Genomic DNA, 21,124 nt, shown 5'->3' on the forward strand with positions numbered 1-21,124 from the left:
TTCTAAATCCCATCATCATCCAGGAGCCTTCTACATACACACCTCAAAGTAAGTGAACTTTTCTACCATTTTTGTTGAATTTAGGAAATTTTCAGTGACCTGGAACCAATTACCCAAAAACCCATTGAAACAATGGTTTCGGTTAACGAACTTTTCGGTTAACGAACGACCTTCTGGAACGGATTGAGTTCGTTAACGGAGGGGTCACTGTATTTGGGAAAAAACTCTTGGTCCTGAGATTTTTGAATTTGTGAGATTTTATTTTTTATTTCTTTACTGTACTTACAAAAAAAAATTCTTAACCTTGTTTTCAGTCATATAGTACATGAATCTCTCGACATGTGTTGCATCCTCAAATTAAATCCAACAGGCAGAGTAGACTTACTTTTCTCGAGCCTCTCCACTCTCTGTGTCTGAAGTCCATCATTTTCAGAGAGTTTAAGACCAGATGTCTGAAACATTCTATTGCCCCAGATACTGGACACAGAACGACCCACTGCAGATATCTGAATGACAAAGATTACGTAACTAATAAATCATATAAGATGAAAAATATACAAGTATTGCTGTACTGTATAACATTTCAGTTAAAATTTTAAGAAAACCTAAAACAAAAATTATTCCCTCTGTTCAACACAGTACAGTATATCTATTCTTCTCATTGATATAAAACTGATTGTGACAGAAAAATTTTAAAGAAGAGAGGAAATAATAAGTTGGAATCAGACATATATTTTTTTATTTTAACAAGGAATAGCCCACCCGGGCACAGGTTACTGACACACATCGGGGGAGGCGGGGGGGGGGAATTTAATAATCATAATAATAATAATTCGTTGTCAATAAAATTTATAATAAAATATAGAAAATAGAAAATAAACTAAAAATAAAAACACTAATAATAACAATAAATAACCACAAAGAGACAAAAATGAAAAAAAGATCAAAAGTGAGAAACAATACTGTATATGTATGTTGTGTTGTCAATAGTAAGAGAAATAATAATTGAGACCCTGCAATTGTGTGTAAATGAGGCAGAAAGTCAGATTAGAAACCTGGGACTTGGTCACAATTTTTGTGATGTCACATGGCAGCAGGGTCTACTATTAGACAATACATTATGCTTCCAATATCTTCCCAGGCGGTAGTACCTCCCTGTTTGGTAACTGCCTACTACCTACTACGTTCTACTTGTTCCCATTCTTAACTTACACACATGTTTTCCCTAATCATTAGCCATACCCTAGCTCTGATATATAGTCTGCATAGCCAAGGCGATTTCCATGAACACAAACAATAAAAATTAGCCCAATAGCCCAAGTAAAACTTCTTACAGACAAAAATAACTAAGGTATAAGAGTACATGCTTGCTATTTGTCAAACACAATGTATGTACAGAATACAGACACTCCCCGGGTTACAGAACACTTGGTTTACAGAAATTCAAGTACAGTATACAGAAGGCCTCCCATAAGTCCCATTATAAAAGTTTTGGGGTTATGCAAGATTTTTTTCCCAGCTGAGAACAGATGATCTGCCCCCTCCTAAAGAGTTACAGCTGATTGGCTGCTGTAAAGAAATCTATCATGATCTTGTTTACCAACACCTGATACACTGTCACACACTATGGGGGGCCTCTGGCTCTTCAAAAACACAATCTCTGGTTACTGCACAAAAGAGAGTTGTACGGACAATCACCTACTTGAAAAAACAGACCACACAAACGAAAAATTTGCTATATTGAAATTTTTTAAATTTGAGGATATTAACACTTACTGCTGTGCCCTCTTTGTTTACAAAGCTATCAATCACTTGCTTGACAATAATTATTTCCAGTTCCAGAATAATCAGAGATACAGCTTAAGGCACCCAGAGCTACTAAGACCACCCCCATGCGCTCCTCTCAGTCCCAGACCTCCATAAAATATTACGGTGTGAAGGTGTGGAACAACTTACCCCCACCCATCCGAGCAAAGATTAGGCTCCCTTCCTTTAAATCATCTCTAAAAAAATATCTGTCGTCGAAGTATTAATATTTCTTGTAACACTTACTATATTTACAGTACCTGCTTTTATTGTACCATCAAAACCGTTTTAGCGGAAATTATCATGTAAATAAATAAGTAATTACTAGGGCCCGGATAGTTATGCACTAAAAAACCATGAAATATGCATGCAAATATGCACTAAAACAGGGGAAATATGCATTTATATGCACTAAAAAATATCGCTTATAAAGCCAAGAATGCAGGTTATACGGAAACAAAATAGTTAATATAAACTAATGTTAATGTTTATTAAGCAATATACGTAATGTATTTAACATATATATGTGAAAGTGCTTCAAAAAATATATATGAACATGTATTTACATTATAGACTGACATATTTTCAGACATTACAGATTGTGGTTGCATTTGATGATGACATGGTGGCGTAAGTTCTCAAAGTTAAAATCCCGCCTGTTGTCTGTCAGCATAGCTTTATATTCTGAGAACACCCTTTCTACATCACACGAGACGATTGGTGCATGTTTCATACATAGGAGGTCTGACATAGTGAGTGGCTGTACCGTCTCGTCAATAATAGCATCACCAGACAGTATCTGACTGACTTTTTTCACTTCCATCAGTAGTAAATGCATCAAATTCCTTTACATATGATCTCAGCACTTCATTTTGGTTTCTTTGTACTTTCGGCATTTTCACGAGCAGCAGAACAGAGTAGCTCCACACAGCAGCACTGCTCCTGACTGACTAACTCACTAGTCCAATGAGTCATGACCAGGTGTGGAAACGACAGATTAAAGCGACGTGACCTCACGTCACTTCACCTAACCACACCTCACCTCACCTCCCAGTACCACGTGTGCTCATTCAGTGGCAACAAAGAGATACTGCCAGATGAATATTTTACCAAAATATGCATTTATATGCAGTTATCTAGGTAATATGCACTTATCATAGAAATCACGCAAAATATGCATTTGCATATGAAATATGCAAATGCATAACTATCCGGGCCCTAGTAATTACCATTGCAATAAACATAATTGCCAACTAGACATAATCCTGGCAGCTGTCCTCTTGTTCAACCTTATTACTGTACAACCCAGGTTGTACTGCTCCCCCATTATACTTATGTTTTTCAATTCCACTGTCATATATATATATATATATATATATATATATATATATATATATATATATATATATATATATATATATATATATATATATATATATATATATATATATATATATATATATATATATATATATATTATATATATATATACTATATATATATATATATATATATATATATATATATATATATATATATATATATATATATATATATATATATATATATATATATATATATATATATATATATATATATATATATATATATATATATATATATATATATATATATATATATATATATATATATATATATATACACAATCAACACCTCAACCCGCCAGGATTCAACCCACGCCCACAAGCCTATGACTGTGACTGGGAACGCTAACTGGCTGACCACCAGGATACTAAAAGCAGTCATAGACTTTGTTATATTTCACACAAAGCCTGTTCAATGAGCTGCGTGAACCTCTAATGGGACCACCCGTATCACTTAGGTGGTCAGAGTAACGTTTTACCAAATCCGCTCAAACACGAGGATTCATTAGCACTGGGTCACGCCAACCCGCCAGGTGATTCGAACCCACGACCACAAGCCTTGATCGTACCGGGAACGCGAACCGCTCACCACCTAAGGATAATTGGTGGTCCCCATTAGAGGTTCACGCCATAAGCTCTGTTGAACAGGCTTGTGAATATAACAAAGTCTAGGACTGCTTTATCCTGGTGGTCTCAGCGGTTAGCGTGCCTCGTCACAGTCATAGGCTTGTGGGCGTGGGTTCAACCTGGCGGGTTGAGGTGTTGATTGTGTGAAGTCCGCGTGCTTTATTGCTAATGAAAAAAAAAAAAAAAAATATATATATATATATATATATATATATATATATATATATATATATATATATATATATATATATATATATAATATATATATATATATATATATATATATATATATATATATATAATATATATATATATATATATATATATATATATATATATATATATATATATATATATTGATAAAATCACACGGAAAAGGAAACAACAGACATTCTTAGTTGGGTTTTATTCAAGACATCTTCAGAGGCAACTGGATTACATGGACAGAGAGAGGCTTAAATATACAGGGTGACCTTAAAAACATGAGGTGGATCTACATGAAATATATATATATATATATATATATATATATATATATATATATATATATATATATATATATATATATATATATATATATATATATATATATATATATATATATATATATATATATATATATATATATATATATATATATTATATATATATATATATATATTGTTGTACCCCACTTAACACGGTCAATAAAACCCAGAGGGTACTGTGTTAAGTGAAAACCGCGCTAAGTGAACAACAGAACATATGGGATTAATTCCAATAGAAACTGGCCCATCCCCAAACTCCACTTTTTCCGACACAATACCTATGTTCTAATAAAAATAACATCTTAATTTTATGATGGTACATGCACACAATTAATACTTAAGAGAAATAGAGAAATACAGTGCCAAGTTAATGTCCATTCAAATAATGGACTCAACTCCCTCCCCCTCTTCTCACACAACACTGCTGGTTCTTCCCTCTCTGAGAAATTTTTGGGGGGAAACCACTAAATTTTAATAAATAATACCTCAAACTAAAGTTAGGATAATACAATTGACATTGCTGGATTCCTTGTAAGACCAGGAATATTTTGAATGCAAATGTCATATATTTTGCACAAAAAATAACATATTTACTCAGAGTAAACTTTATATCTAAAATTTGTATGTCTAATGCAAAATCTATATGTTTATATTCAAAATGATCACCAAATTGTAAGAATTCCAGCAATGTAAATTATATTCTGGCCGGGTAATTTGTATGAATTTTATGAGCTAAAACAAATATCTTCAGTTAATAAAAAAAAAAATATTCTTCACAACACTATCTGTCAATCAAAGTACCCCAACTTGCCTCCCCCCCTCTTCCAACCGCGTGGTCAGTCCCAACCCTCCACCAATCCTCCCTTCAAGAGTTTTTAACATTTAGTATTAAATAATACCTCAGATTAAAGTTAGGATAATATAATTGACATTGCTGGATTCCTTGAAAGCCCAAGAATATTTTGAATACAAATGTCATATATTTTGCACAAAAAATAACATATTTACTCAGAATAAACTTTATATCTAAAATTTGTATGTCTAATGCAAAATCTATGATGTTTATATTCAAAATGATCATCAAATTATAAGAATTCCAGCAATGTAAATTATATTCTGACCGGGTAATTTGTATGAATTTTATGAGCTAAAACAAATATCTTCAGTTCATAAAAAAAAAAATATTCTTCACACGGTAACAGATGGTCGGTCGGTCCCTTCCTCCCCCCCACCCCCCACCAACCGTCCCACCAGATGTGTGGGAACACCAGAATATTTACCTTTTTAGTAATAAATAATACCTCAAACTAAAGTTAGGATAATATAATTGACATTGCTGGATTCCTTGAAAGCCCAGGAATATTTTGAATACAAATGTCATATATTTTGCACAAAAAATAACATATTTACTCAGAATAAACTTTATATCTAAAATTTGTATGTCTAATGCAAAATCTATGATGTTTATATTCAAAATGATCACCAAATTGTAAGAATTCCAGCAATGTAAATTATATTCTGGCTGGGTAATTTGTATGAATTTTATGAGCTAAAACAGGCAGTCAGGCAGGGTGGCGGGTGGGGCAAATCTAAAAATAGCTCTCGAGCCGGACACTCACCGCGTATATGTGGAAAAAACCCGCGTTAAGTGAAAGTTCAGCTCTGGCAAGGCACCGCGTATATGGTAAAACGCGCTAAGTGAAACCGCATTAGGCGGGGTAATACTGTATACTGTATATATATACCGTATATCTCGGCTTATAAGACGGAATTTGAACATTAAAAAAATCTGCCCAAAGTTAGGGGGTCGTCTAAACCACCAAGTATAAAATTCTTACCTCTTAAATATTGTGGTTTAGTTTGTCAAGAGTGGTGATGGAAACATCGTAAGCCACTCACAAGGTCTTACCACTAATTATTTTATACTGAAACTTACGTTTGGCAAGCTGGATTCAAATTAAGATTACCGGTATATTAAAATAATAAAAATGTATTATAAACCTGTCTAACATACCGTAAAAGAGAATTATACCCCTTATGTAGAGTAATGACGTTATGTTTCCACATGTGCGCACTTACATACACACACGCAGTCTCACCTTTTTTTTTTACCATTAATGGTTAGCTACTTATATTGTTCTATTTACAGTGACCCCTCGGTTAACGAACTCAATCCGTTCCAGAAGGTCGTTCATTAACCGAAAAGTTCGTTAACCGAAACCATTGTTTCAATGGGTTCTTGGGTAATTGGTTCCAGCTCACTGAAAATTTCCTAAATTCAACAAAAATGGTAGAAAAGTTCACTTACTTTGAGGTGTGCATGTAGAAGGCTCCTGGATGATGATGATGATGGGATTTAGAATGGGGGTGGAGGAGAAGGAAGAAGAGAAGGCATTGGGGTGGAAGAGAAGTCACCCCATGGCGCCATTTCACCCATAAATTTTTAGCTCTCTTGGTGTAATTCAAGGTTATTTTCCTTAAATCAACACTGCACTGCATTATATATTGTCAATATGTAAAATATATTTCAAAATGACCAATAATTTGCTTGGAAACACAGAAAAAAAGCATTTAGTTGAAGAGAGTCTCAAGCAAGATGTTACCTCCAGTGAAAACAGAGAGAGACTAACGCCTGTTTGCTGTGTTAAGAGGCTGGATGCCCCGCATTAAACTACAGTAGTCACTTTACCTTCAACTATGTTCAATAATTGTTAAAATGACTAAAAAATTGAATATTAAACTATTAAAATTATTGAATAGTATAAACTTCTTGATATTTACTAAAATAGTAAGGAATTTAAGTCCTAGAACCGATTAATGTATTGGCGGACTGATACTAAAGCTGGTTGCCCGGTCAGTGCAAGCGAAAACATGTTGAGGTCGGTTCGTAAGAAATTCGTTAACCGAATTGAAGATCCTTATGGAAGGCAGTTCGTTAACCAAAATTTCGTTAACCGAGGCGTTCGTTAAACGAGGGGTCACTGTACTTATTTTTAACAACAATAAGGCATACCAAGAGAAATTACGTATCAGTAATACTACATTATGCCAAAACTAACATTTTAAAGGATCAGAATCACATTGAAATATTACACACCCCTGAAAGTTGGGAAGTAAGTGTGACAGACTAGGGAGCTTGGCCGCTCGAACCGTCAGCAGAGTTGTTCTCAGTCATATTTTCCACCTCTGCTGATGGCCATGTAATATTTCATTGTGATTTTGATATTTTAAAATGTTAGTTTTTGCATAATGTAGTAAAGTTGGCCCTTCATATACGCGGGTTTAGCATACACGGATTCGCAAATACGCGGATTGCCCTGCCGGAGGAATATTCTGTACATTGAAGTAATTGAAGTACATTCAAATCGCGCGCCATTCAAATCGTGCACGGCTCTGCACACCGCCCACCACCCCACCCACACACACACACCACCCCCGCGCTCCCTCACTCAGTCAGTCTCGCTGTAACCATGCTTGTGTTGACATCAGCATTGTAGGTCGACCCTGATTTTTTTGCCAAAAAATCGTTAATTTATGATATTCCTTGTTTATAGGTCGACCCAAGTTTTTGAGGGTATTGGAACAACAAAACCTTCAGTAAAAACACTCTACGTCCTATAAACTGAGGCTCGCCGTGCCTGAAACACAGAGTGCCGAAGGCAAATTGTTTACCATTTATTATTACTACACTTTACATACACTGAAACGCGGGTAGTTTCAACAAAAATATTGTATATTTCCATTCAAGTATGTATTCAAGTTAATTAGGAGGGAATATTATTGTAATACAACAGTTTTTTAACTGAAAACCAGTACTGTACACTAATGTACAACAATTTTTATCTCTTGAGCAAAATATATGACGTTTATATTCAAATTATTGGCTGTCTTGCAAGGATTCCAGCAATGCAAATTATAATCGCCTAAATTTAGTCTGAGATATTATATAAGATAAAAACTGTAAGCCTAAATAAACCCCTGGCTGAGTAGATGAGGGAGGGAGGGATGGAGCCAGCCAGCCAGCGAGGGGTGATATGTTTGACAGTTTGAGCCGAAGGTCTCTGTGTGTTTATTTAACAGTCCTACTACGCTTCTCCCATTTTAAAATGCCAGTGAAATGGCCTGGGAGAATATAATTAACATTGCTGGGATTCTTGTAAGACACTGATTAATTTGAATAGCAACATGCTCTAATTTGCACTAGACATAACAATTTTAGTACCGTAATGAAATTAGTACATGTACACTCCAGCTTTGCACTAAGGTCATTTATTTCTTTTAGTACGGTGTGTGCATGTAAATGGATGAAAATAAATGAAGAAATTTATGTAAATCTACCCAAAAATACAGTTGAAAACTTTATACTGTACCTGTAATATAAAATGTACTACACAGTATTGTACACTAATGTACTACACTTTTATATCTTAAGCAAAATATATGACGTTTATATACAAATTATTTGCTGTCTTGCAAGGATCCCAGCAAGGCAAATTATAATCTCCTAACTTTAGTCTGAGATATTATATAAAATAAACACCTTAAAGAATAAAGTTATCACCAATCTTTTGTAGCCAGCGAGCATGGGGGGGGGAGGTGACGTGACAGAGTGTGGTGTTTGTTTATTTATTTGAGATAAGATGTGACAGTTGGCGCTGAAGGCCTACGTGTTTATTTATCATTACTTAAGAGTGACTAAGCTCTTCTCATAATTTGCCACACAAACGACCTGGATGAATATAACTTACATTGCTGGGATTCTTGTAAGATAAGTGATTTATTTGAATACCTGTATAAACAATCTATATTTGCAATAGACATAACAATTTAAGTACCATAATCATTTAGTACATGTACAGTACAGGTTTGTTCCACGGTAAAATCTTTTGAACAACGAAAGAAAGCGAAAGTCATCGTTTTCGTCATGATTTTATCCCAATTTCCACTGTAATACGTACGTCATTTCAGCAAATATATTACATTTCCATATTTATTTCTGAGAATATATTCATTCAGTCACAGTTAAGGTAAAATATACTTGTGATGTAATATTTAAAGAAAATACCCGGTATTTAGAAATACGGTATCGTAGTTTTTTTTTGTTTCAAATTAAATAAACAAAGATTGATGTTTCAAATGTAATGAACAAAAATTTATGTACAGTATCTATAAATAATCTTTAAAAAATTAATACTTTATGTTTTACATCATCCTGTGTATACCATACCATGCATTTGGTTACTTTGGGCTTGCTATGATGACGCAAGAGATCTGCCCTGGCAACTGTACCGACACTCACAGCTGGTGGTGTGTTGGTACATCGTTTCCATTGTTTACTGGTAGTTACTGGTAAATATTTTTCAACCTAACGAAACTATTACCCACTTAGAGAGTCGACCCCCAATTTTTTGCAAAATAATTTGGTCTTAAAAACTCGAACTACACACAGGTATATACGGTAAATAAGGACATGGGGGGCCAGGGGTTTTTCAGGCGGGGGGGGGTGCAGCAAAAGTACACAAATTTTTAACATTGATGGGTATCTCTGTTACCTAACCCCCGCGTATGTTAAGGGCCGACTGTATTACTGATACAGTAAACCCCCGCTTTACGCGGTTTCACTTTACGCGTTTCCACGTTTACGCGGTACCCTGCCGAAACCGGAATGCTCACTTTTCGCGGTGTGTGTACCCTTTTACGCGGAGAGCAGCGCGAGCAGGGTGCGCACAAGGTCGCCCAGTCATCAAAACATTACCGAGTTCTTCACCCGCCACTCACCACAGCCGGCCCAAGTCAGTGATAGTGATAATGATAGTGAGGATATGGACTTATATGGACTTTGAGGGGTTTGACAAAGAGGCCCTGCAAGCCTCTGTGGTGGATAGTGATACAATTGATACAGGTGAGGGCCAATAATCTGCCCTCTGCCTCGGAACCAACCCCCCATCCCCGTGTGCCCAGCCATCTTTTCTACTAATGTAAGTGTTAAAAAACCTAATATTATTGATATTTCTCTTAATTATTAATTGTGTGTGCATACCATCATAAAATTAAGAAGTTATTTTTACTACAACGTTGGTATTGTGTCTGAAAAAGTGGAGTTTGGGGGTGGGCCCAGTCTCTATTTCAATTAATCCCATATGTTATGTTTTTCACTTTACGTGTTTCTCACTTTACGCGGGCCGCCGTGGGTTCAATTGACCGCGTAAAGTGAGGGTTCACTGTATGTAATTTCTCTTGGTATGCCTTATTGTGGGTTAAAATAAGTACAGCCACTCCTCGACTTACGACATACAGTACTCGACTTACAACCACCAGGACATACGACCGCCCCAGTCATACCCAAAAAATTTTCAAATTACTTATTTTCGAGTCCCGACGTTAGTGATATCGGCATGTACTGACAAAATTTTTTTTTGTAATTCCCTTTAAAATGGCTGGCAAGCTTAAAAGTGAGAGTTTTGTGGTGCTGAGAAGAAAAAGATGACACCCATTTTAGATTTTCTATGTATCATTTCAGCATTTTCGAATTACGTCTTGGATTTGGGTTCCTAACCCAGTCGTAAGTCGAGGAGTGGCTTTATATATAAAGTGCGTTCTCCGAAAGCGTGAATTTGTGACCAGAGTTTTAACACTTAATTCAGGTATAAGATTTTTTATAAACTTCCTACGTACTCATGTTTGAAATAATGAGCGTATGTATATTTATATAATTTAGCTAAATATCTTTTTTGCCAGAAACAGTCATCCCAACAATTATGAATAAACTCGTTTAGTAATAAGTACATCTTTAGTTCAGGATGAAATCGGACAGATTTGCAACAGCCAATCAGCTGAAATTCTTGAGGAGGGGGCAGGGTATCTCTTCTCAACTGTGAAAAATGCACTATAGTACAGCGTAACAACACTATTTGTGGAGGATTATGCATAAGGCGGCTGAGCGTATCCCATTGTGAGACGCCATCTGTGATTCAGTACAGTACATAATTTACCTTATGGAAGGGCAATTTTCGGTTTACCGAAAAATTCACGTACGAATAGGGCCCAGGAACAGAAACTTTCCGTAAACCAGGGAGTGTCTGTACTGTAGTACAGTATATGTTTATTATAGAGAAAGTTAGCCCCCCCCCCCAAAAAAAAAATGCATTAGTAAAGATACATACACACCTGAACACCATGATGACCCAATCTTGAATACTATTCCCTTACTCTAAATTAGCATCTAATTACCAGTCATCTGTACAATCAAAAACAAAAGTCGCGTCGCAGTTTTGTCTGAAGATTAAATATAACTCGTAAAACATTATAAGGGCCCCCTACCCCAAGGCAGAGCGCACCAAAAGTTTAACCCTTCGGCATATGTTTTCACCAAATTTCATGACACGACTTTTGTCGTTGATTGTACATCACATATGAAGTACAGATTTATAACATTAAAATGGGGATGCACCAGAACCATCATACATTACTGTATCAAGCTCTGGCTGGAACCAGAACTAAGTGTTGTAGTTGTTTTAAGTAAAGTACATGACATTCAAGAAATCCTAATACTGTACTGTACTGCACAGTGGTCCCTCGGTTAACGAACGCCTCGGTTAACGAATTACCTTCCATAAGAATCTTTACTTCGGTTAACGAAAAAATTTTGGTTTAACGAATTCCTTACGAATTTTTCCCAACATGTTTTCGTCTGCTCACCAGCTGTAGTATTAGTCCGTCAATACAGTAATTGGTTTTGGGGCTTAAATTCGTTACCATTTGAGTAAATATCAAGAAGGTTGTACCATTCAATAATTTCCCTAAGTCTTATATTAAAATTTTTAGTCATTTTAACCATTATTTAACATAATTGAAGTACAGTACAGGGAATTAGTTTTTAGCGCGCCAAACAGCCACTTGACTTGCCCAGAATGGCGTCAGTTTGTGACCCTGCTCAGTGGAGGAAGCATCTTGCTTTAGACCTCTTGAACATAAACTATTTATGTTTTTACAGTACAATTATTGGTCATTCTGAAGGTTATTTTACATATTGATAATATATAATGCAGTGCAGTGTTGATTTAAAGAACATAATCTTGAATTACACCAAGTGAACTAAAATTTTATGGGTGAAATGGCAACATGAAGCATGGGGTGACTTCTCTTCCACCCCAATGCTTTCTCTTCTCCCTTCTCCTCCATCCCCATTCTAATTCCCATCATCATCATCATCATCAACCAGGAGCCTTCTACCTGCACACCTCAAATAAGTGTACTTTACTGCATTTATTTTTAGTTTGTATGTAATTTTCGGTGAGCTGGAACCAATTAGCCAAAATCCCATTGAAACAATGGTTTCGGTTAACGAATGACCTTCTGGAACAAATTGTGTTCGTTAACTGAGGGACCACTGTATGATATTATTGGTCTATGTTAAATTTTTTTTAAAGTCATTTGTCAAACTAAAATTACAAATATGAAGGTTTAGATTCCCAAAGAGAGGGCTACAGTCTTGTTAAAAGGTGAATTGCACATGCTTGCTAGATAACATGCAACCTTCCTCAGTTCCCCTTCATGAACCAAGCAAGTATAGTGTCATAATAAAAGCAAGAGATAATCTGATTTTTCAACTGGAACTTTTATTTGCTTCTTTGTATTAACTAAAATAAGGTTATCCATCTGTTTCTGCAGTAGTTTATTGAAGATAATATGTATCAGATTCTCAGGTTTAGTGTACTGTACTCTATCCTTTTTCACAGTGGACATCAGATATATGTAATTATGCATATTTTCATTGCCCATTTACTAAATACAGTGATCCCTCGGTTAACGATTTACCTTCCATAAGATTCTTAACTTCGGTTAACGAGCAATCCCTCGATTAACGAGTTTTTTACGAGCCGACTTCAACATGTTTTCGCTTGCATTTGGCGGTCCACCAGCTGTAGTATTAGTCCGCCAATACAGTAATTGGTTTTAGGGCTTAAATTCCTTACTATTTTAGTAAATATCAAGAAGTTTATACTATTCAATAATTTTAAAAGTTTAATATTAACTTTTTTAGTCATTTTAACAATTATTGAACATAATTGAAGGTAAAGAAACTAGTTTCTGGCGTGCCATCCAGCCTGTTAACACACCAGACAGCCGTTAGTCTCTCTCTGTTTTCAGTGGAGGTAACATTTTGCTTGAGACTCTCTTCAACTAAATGCTTTTTTTCTGTTTCCAAGCAAATTATTGGTCATTTTGAAATTTATTTTACATATTGACAATATATAATGCAGTGCAGTGTTGAGTTAAAGAAAATAATCTTGAATTACACCAAGAGAACTAAAATTTTATGGGTGAAATGGCGCCATGGGGTGACTTCTCTTCCACCCCAATGCCTTCTCTTCTCCCTTCTCCTCCACCCCCATTCTAATTCCCATCATCATCATCCAGGAGCCTTCTACATACACACCTCAAAGTAAGTGAACTTTTCTACCTTTTTTGTTGAATTTAGGCAATTTTTGTGAGCTGGAACCAATTACCCAAAAACCCATTGAAACAATGGTTTCGGTTAACGAGCAACCTGCTGGAACGGATTGTGCTCGTTAACCGAGGGACCACTGTACATCAGATGTCATGTACAGTATAGTACAACAAATATGAATTATGATGTAATATAATAAATTTTTTGCTACACATACAGGTATCCTTCATGATACGAATGTTCTAGATACGAAAAGTCGCTTATACGAATTTCCTAAATTAACTCCACACTTTTGAGATACGAAAGCTTCCCCAGCTTATAAGAATTTGGGGCCAGGCAAAAATTCAGGTTGGGCACCAGGAGTCAGCTGGCGCAGCCATCTTGGGAAGAGATGTGTCCTTACTCAGCCCACCCCCTTGTGGTGTTGGGCCGAGACTGCCCTCCCATAAAGTGATGCACCAATGCAATACAGTATATTCTTTTTTTTCTTTTCTTTTTTTTATGTGTTCTAAAGTAATTTCCTGTATTATGTAGTAAGAGTGAAGATTGTGTGAGATGTCTGGCCTAGCTGTGAGTTGTCTTATTGTTATTATTTTAATTTGGTTTTTTTCGGATATACTTTTCAATTTTTTTTATTGTTACAGTGACCCCTCGTTTAACGAGTGCCTCGGTTAACGAACCGCCTTCCATAAGGATCTTCAATTCGGTTAACGAATTTCTTACGAACCAACCTCAACATGTTTTCGCTTGCACTGACCGGGCAACCAGCTTTAGTATCAGTCCGCCAATACATTAATCGGTTCTAGGGCTTAAATTCCTGAATATTTTAGTCAATATCAAGAAGTTTATACTATTCAATAATTTTAAAAGTTTAATATTCAATTTTTAGTCATTTTAACAATTATTGAACATAATTGAAGGTAAAGTGACTCGTTTAATGCGCGGCATCCAGCCTCTTAACACAGCAAACAGGAGTTAGTCTCTCTCTGTTTTCACTGGAGGTAACATCTTGCTTGAGACTCTCTTCAACTAAACGCTTTTTTTCTGTGTTTCCAAGCAAATTATTGGTCATTTTGAAATATATTTTACATATTGACAATATATAATGCAGTGCAGTGTTGATTTAAAGAAAATAATCTTGAATTACACCAAGAGAACTAAAATTTTATGGGTGAAATGGCACCATGGGGTGACTTCTCTTCCACCCCAATGCCTTCTCTTCTTCCTTCTCCTCCACCCCCATTCTAAATCCCATCATCATCATCATCATCATCAGGAGCCTTCTACATACACACCTCAAAGTAAGTGAACTTTTCTATCATTTTTGTTGAATTTAGGAAATTTTCGGTGAGCTGGAACCAATTACCCAAAAACCCATTGAAACAATGGTTTCGGTTAACAAACGACCTTCTGGAATGGATTGAGTTCGTTAACCGAGGGGTCACTGTACATGCATATAGTACACTCTTTATACAAAATGTGCCAAAAAACAAACAAAATAAATAAATACAAGTAATTATAAGGTAAAAATATAAAGGGAATAAAAATTTATTGTGTGTGGAAATCGTCAGAGAGGTAGCGCTGCAGGAGGGGGGTGTGCAGAGTGAGTATCTCGGCCTAGAGGTAGGATCTGAGTTGTGCAATAATTATTTTTCAACTTGTATTTTTGGGTAGATATTTTTTATTTTATTTTGTTACGTGCACAATCTTCATTCATAATGTGCAAAGAAATTGAAAAATTATCATAAGGTAAAAAAAAATGTAACATCTATTATGTATATGACAACTAGCTAAGAGAGTGAAGGAGGGAGGGGTGGCATGTTCCTCATGGCTCCTTGTCTCGTTCATAGTGCCAAAGATTGCCAACTAACAAGGCAGCATTTTTTCTTTTCTTTTATTTATTTTCATTATTCTTATTTATTCTCATTCAAAATCGAACTCTAAGGGGTCACTATACCATTGCATATACGGAGATGCGTTCCTGATGAGTATGTGATGGGTACGGGTATTAATAAACACAGATTATTAGAGTAATGTGCCTTTTCTAATTAATGAATAACAAATAAACAATGTTGTGTCATGAATGATAGTCGTTTAATGAATAGCAGTGACGGTGTGTGTGGGTGGTTTCAGGGTGTGTGTGTGGGTGGTGTTGGGGGTGTGTGGGTGGTGTTGGAGTCGGCTACACAGGAGGCAGTGGCTATCATATTGCTCTGCTCTGGCTGAAGCTAATTCATTTGTGCATCACTGAAATTATGAATTAGGTGCTGATAATAGAGGTAGGAGTAGTAATGATGGGGGTGATGGATGGAGAGGGAGATTGTGGTGAGAGGGTGTTGCATCTATCGGTTTCTTTGGTAACACTGTGCCTGCAGAACTGCCAGACATTATTGAACAGCTGATATCTATCCAAGAAATTGGGTGTAAATATAAATGAACAATGATGTATCCCTCCAACATTATGTTACATAACATTTTAAAAGATGGAGTGAGAAAGCAAAAGGGTGTGGGTGATTAGAGATATGGGGTGGAAAGGAGTGTTGCCAAGTGCTCCTTAACAGCTGATACAGTATTGGTGTGTGGGTGTGTGTGATAGGCTGTGTGGGTGGTGTTGGAGGGGTTTGTGTGTGATATTGGTGTGTGTGTGTGTGTGTGATGTTGGGGTGTGTGTTGGTGGCATTGAGGTGTGCGAGTGGTGTTGGAGTGGTGTTGGGGCAGTGTTGTGGGTGGTGTGTGGTGATGTTGGGGTATTGTTGGGGGTGTATGGGTGTTGTTGGGGGTGTGTGGGTGTTGTTGAGGTGTGTGGGTGTTGGGGGGTGTGTGTGGTGTGGTTGTGTGGGTTGTGTGTGGGTGGTGTGGGTTGTGTGTGTGTATGGCGTTGGGTTGTTGTGGGTGTGTTGGGGTGTGTGTGGGTGGTGTTGGGGTGTGTGGGTGGTGTGGGGTGTGTGTGGGTGGTGTCGGGGTGTGTGTGGTGGTGTCATGGGTGTGTGGGTGGTGTCGCGGGGTGTGTGGGTGGTGTGTGGGGGGTGTGTGTGGGTGGTGTGTGGGTGGTGTCAGGGGGTGTTGGGCTTTGTGTGTGTGTGTGTGTGTGTGTTGGGTTGTGTGGGTGGTGTGGGAGGTGTGTGGGTGGTGTCGGGTGTGGGTGGTGTGTGGTGGTGTGGGTGTGGGTGGTGTCAGGGGGTGTGTGGGTGTGTGGGGGTGTGTGGGTGGTGTCGGGGGTGTGTGGGTGGTGTCGGGGTGTGTGGGTGGTGTTGTGTGGGTGGTGTTGGAGTCGGCTACACAGTTACATGCCATCACAGATAATATTTTTATTTATTTTTACACTATACCCTCATTAATTCAATAAAAAAGGGGTCTGAGTCACTTGAATTACCTCAAAATCTGGTGTTTGAGAGATGGTGACTGCTGGCAACATTTTAGGGATAGCAGGAACAATCGGCTGATACCGGTCTGTAAACAAGAGACGCAATAGCTCATTTGGGATTCAGTGTGTGATTTTGGGGGGAAAATATTATTTTTCGATGTTTTATTAAACGTGTTGCACCCTCACTTAAGGTAATGTACCAAAGTTATAGAGTATTTTATTTTACATGTGATAGGTAGTAAATTACAGTAGCTGTGTACTATTTATCAATAGTTAAGTAGGTTTTGTTCTTGTTTGTGAACCAATTTTGTGTTTTGGGGGGTATGATATTGGAGTATTTTTGTCATTGGGGGAACAGACCCCTATTTTTCCCATGTTTCTCTATTCGTGATGCAAAATTCAGCTAAACATTTTTTTAACCTAACCCATTCATATCTTGAGGGCTACCTGTACTGTATATCAATACAGTGATATCTCTGTTAGCCGGAACAATTGGTGCAGAGCACCCTCATCCGCGGATTTTTCTAGGTAATGGAAAAATGTTCTTGGAAGTTCCAGAAATTGCCCATTACATCATCTCTCGGACCCGAAAAAAAAATCCCTCTTCCCCGGAATTTTCCAGGTGGCGGGAAAATGTTCTCGGAATTTCCAGAAAAGCGCCCGATTTTCATCTCTCAAACCCGGAAAAAACTCCCCCATCCTCAGAATTTTCCGGGTACCGAGAAAATTTTATCAGAATTTTCCAGAAAATGTGCCCCTCGGAAAATCGTTCACAAAGCCGGAATTTTCCGGAAAATTTTGCCTTTGGAACAATTTTCTGAGAAAATTTCAATTTCAGCTATCAGAGAGTTCCGGGTCTGAGGGACTCCGATTAATGGAGCCATTACTGCATTCATTAACAATTCAGTACCTTTTTATGCTGAATTATCCATTAGAAATAAGAAGGATTAACATTGGATTATATTTTATTTTATGAAACCGTAACCAGTACCACCATCAAAAGTTCCGGTTACGGATAGAACCGGAACTTCAATAAAATCGAGGTTCCAGTCAAAAGTAACTGGTTGGAACGAAGTTATGGTTCATCCCTACATTACAACCTTATTACAGGTCTAGCCAAGACAACATTTATTGATTGTACAGTACGGTATAACTTTATTGTCACTCTAAACCACAAAACTGTTTGTTTGCTTTACTGTATTTCTATACATGATGACTAGTCACTGGGACACAAGTTGTTTCTCCGTGGTGGATCAATCAATCTTCAGGTTTAACTGCTTGCCCACACTCTCAACCTCTGTTGTTTATGGACCTGTGAAAAAATGAAGGCTCTCACAATTTTGCTAAAAGAAAATTTAGATTACATTATGTAAGAATATCAATCATAAAATTTCAATGGTTTAGCTTTTGGGGAAGACTTAATAGATATTTTTTATTAACATTACAGGTAGATCCCAATTTACAAAGCTTCAGTTAATGAAAATTTGGATAACAAAATAAAAATAAAACATTGTCAAATGCTTTGATTTATGAACAAAAACCCTGAAGTTCCAATAAAAAATTCTATAGATGTTTTTGTATTTTTTTTAGCATGTGACGATGGTGAGGTCCGGTGGAAGCCATTCTTATTGAACAATGGATACCGATATACACAGTATATATATATATATATATATATATATATATATATATATATATATATATATATATATATATATATATATATATATATATGTATATATATATATATATATATATATATATATATATATATATATATATATATATATATATATATATATATATATATATATAGGGTGGTCCAAAACTATATGGTAAAAAATATAATTAGTAATATATTGCCTCCACAAGCCTTAAAATTGTCCATTTGGTTCATAGATAAGGTCTGTAAAATTTTATCCATATTCATTAACATTTAGAGGTCAATCCATTTTGCATATTATACTTGTAGTGTAGGACTGAATTTTCTTGTCCGCATGATAGTCTTAATATACACAACACATTATATTGGGTATATTTCAATGTATATAGCCTAGTTGCCTATTTGGAAAGGGCAAAGAGTCAAGTATTGAGTCATAGGGACTGACAATGACAGGTTGAAACAGGAAACACAGACAAGGGTTACCATTAATCAGATGAAGTTACTTATTTCATTTATATCTCATCAGTTCTACAATTATTTCATTATCAATCTAAATAGTATATTATGCAGCTCTTTTGTTTCTTGGTGGACTGCCAAGTAGTAAGGTTTCCTTTCGAGTTCCTGGTCCTACACACCATGCAAGATGGATGGCAAAAGGAATCTATGCTCTCAAAATCTATCTGTTCAAACATCAATTCACATTATCAACACGGGAAGAAAACAATATCACACAACTGGCTTTGTTTGTGAGCATAATGTATGTGAGATTCTGGCATGAAGCACCAATGGCTGTTCGAGCTCCATTCAATGATTTGCAGCTGATGAAGGTTTTAAAGGAATATCCTCATGAGAAAGTTGCACACGCAGCACAAGCAGCAATTAGCCGACATCTCTGGTATCTATCAGAACATCTTATCGGTCTAAGCTTATTTGATGACAGGATCGATACTGAAACCAAGAAGAATATGGTACAAAACTTCCAGTGCCCAAAGAAACAGGACTTTTCAAGGCGTATTGTCCTATCTGATGAAACTCCTATCAGTAATGTGGCCTCATTTGTTACTGAGCGTACATTAGATATTTTTGATGTTCTTACACTAGATGGCAAAGAAAGAGCACAACTGTTCTTGAGTAAGGATCCCAAAACATGGAAAGACGATGAAGTGTTTATCACAATGAGAGATCGTGCGATAAATATGAAGGTGATGAATGACAGCGCAGAGAGGGCAATTGCTCTCATAGAGCGTTATAAATGAGTCTATAACGCAAAATGAGGACCAAAAGCAGTACCTTTTACAGGTTGTTGCAGCCCATCGCAAGAAGTTACCAACGGCAAGCAAAGCTGCTATGATGAAGGGATACAAATAAATAATGTGTATTGGTGTTCTAGAGTTATTTAGTTTGTAATTTGTAAAACTTGTAATTGTATTTTGCTGAATAAAGACAATGTGTTTATAATGTGTTTATCTAGCCCCGAAAAATCCTTATTACGTACTAAATGGAAAAAAAGAGGACATTGGATTGACCTCTAAATATGCTTTAAATGATCCAATTTTTTTCTGGGATGCATTTTGTACCTAATGGACAAAAATAAACCTTGTGGAGAAAACGTATACAAATATGTGATATTTTGGACCACCCTAAATATATATATATATATATATATATATATATATATATATATATATATATATATATATATATATATATATATATATATATATATATATATATATATATATATATATATATATATATATATATATATATATATATATATATATATAAATATATATATATATATATATATATATATATATATATATATATATATATATATATATATATATATATATATATATATATATATATATATATATATATATATATATATATATATATATATATATATATATATATATATATATTTATATATATATATATATATATATATATATATATATATATATATATATATATATATATATATATATATATATATATATATATATATATATATATATATTGGGTGATCCCAAAATGTCACATATTTTGTATGCGTTTTTAATTTGTCCGTGTGGATCGTGAAAAACATGAGATGATCGTTTTTGCCATCCATCTTGCGTATTGATATAGACAGAACTTTCAGCTGCTACTGACGATCTGAAACAAAACTGCATGTGTGGTTTCGAGGTTGATGTGAGGAAGGCCTGAGGATGAGGAGTTTGAATGAAATCGGTGCAGGATGGGAGTGCGACCACCAGGTGTGTGAGATATCTGTGACACCACCCACACTGACAC

The 21,124-nt window shown here is 35.9% G+C and overlaps 2 protein-coding genes across 5 annotated transcripts in view; both read right to left on the reverse strand.

Annotated features, from left to right (window-relative positions):
• Nucleotides 1-18,478, reverse strand: part of LOC121868824 (single-stranded DNA-binding protein, mitochondrial-like) — a 33,296-nt gene extending 14,818 nt beyond the window's left edge. For 2 of the 4 annotated variants that reach the window (XR_006089460.1, XM_042369789.1), the window contains exons 1-2: nt 18,357-18,478; nt 386-506 (exon numbers count right to left, since the gene is read on the reverse strand). Coding sequence is in view for 3 of the 4 variants with exons in the window: in XM_042369789.1 (XP_042225723.1) it covers nt 386-506; nt 18,357-18,371 (136 nt within the window). In the remaining variant the exon portion in view is untranslated. Of the gene's footprint in view, nt 1-385; nt 507-17,169; nt 17,725-18,356 lie in introns of those variants that run through there. The other 2 variants (XM_042369788.1, XM_042369790.1) reach the window with 2 other exon arrangements.
• LOC121868823 (SUMO-activating enzyme subunit 1-like) overlaps nt 1-21,124 on the reverse strand; it is a 97,517-nt gene that overhangs the window by 48,386 nt on the left and 28,007 nt on the right. The gene's annotated exons all lie outside the window — the stretch shown is intronic.

The sequence above is a fragment of the Homarus americanus genome, unplaced genomic scaffold, assembly GCF_018991925.1.
Source record: "Homarus americanus isolate GMGI-L3 unplaced genomic scaffold, GMGI_Hamer_2.0 scaffold30535, whole genome shotgun sequence".
In the NCBI taxonomy this organism is placed as follows: domain Eukaryota; kingdom Metazoa; phylum Arthropoda; class Malacostraca; order Decapoda; family Nephropidae; genus Homarus; species Homarus americanus.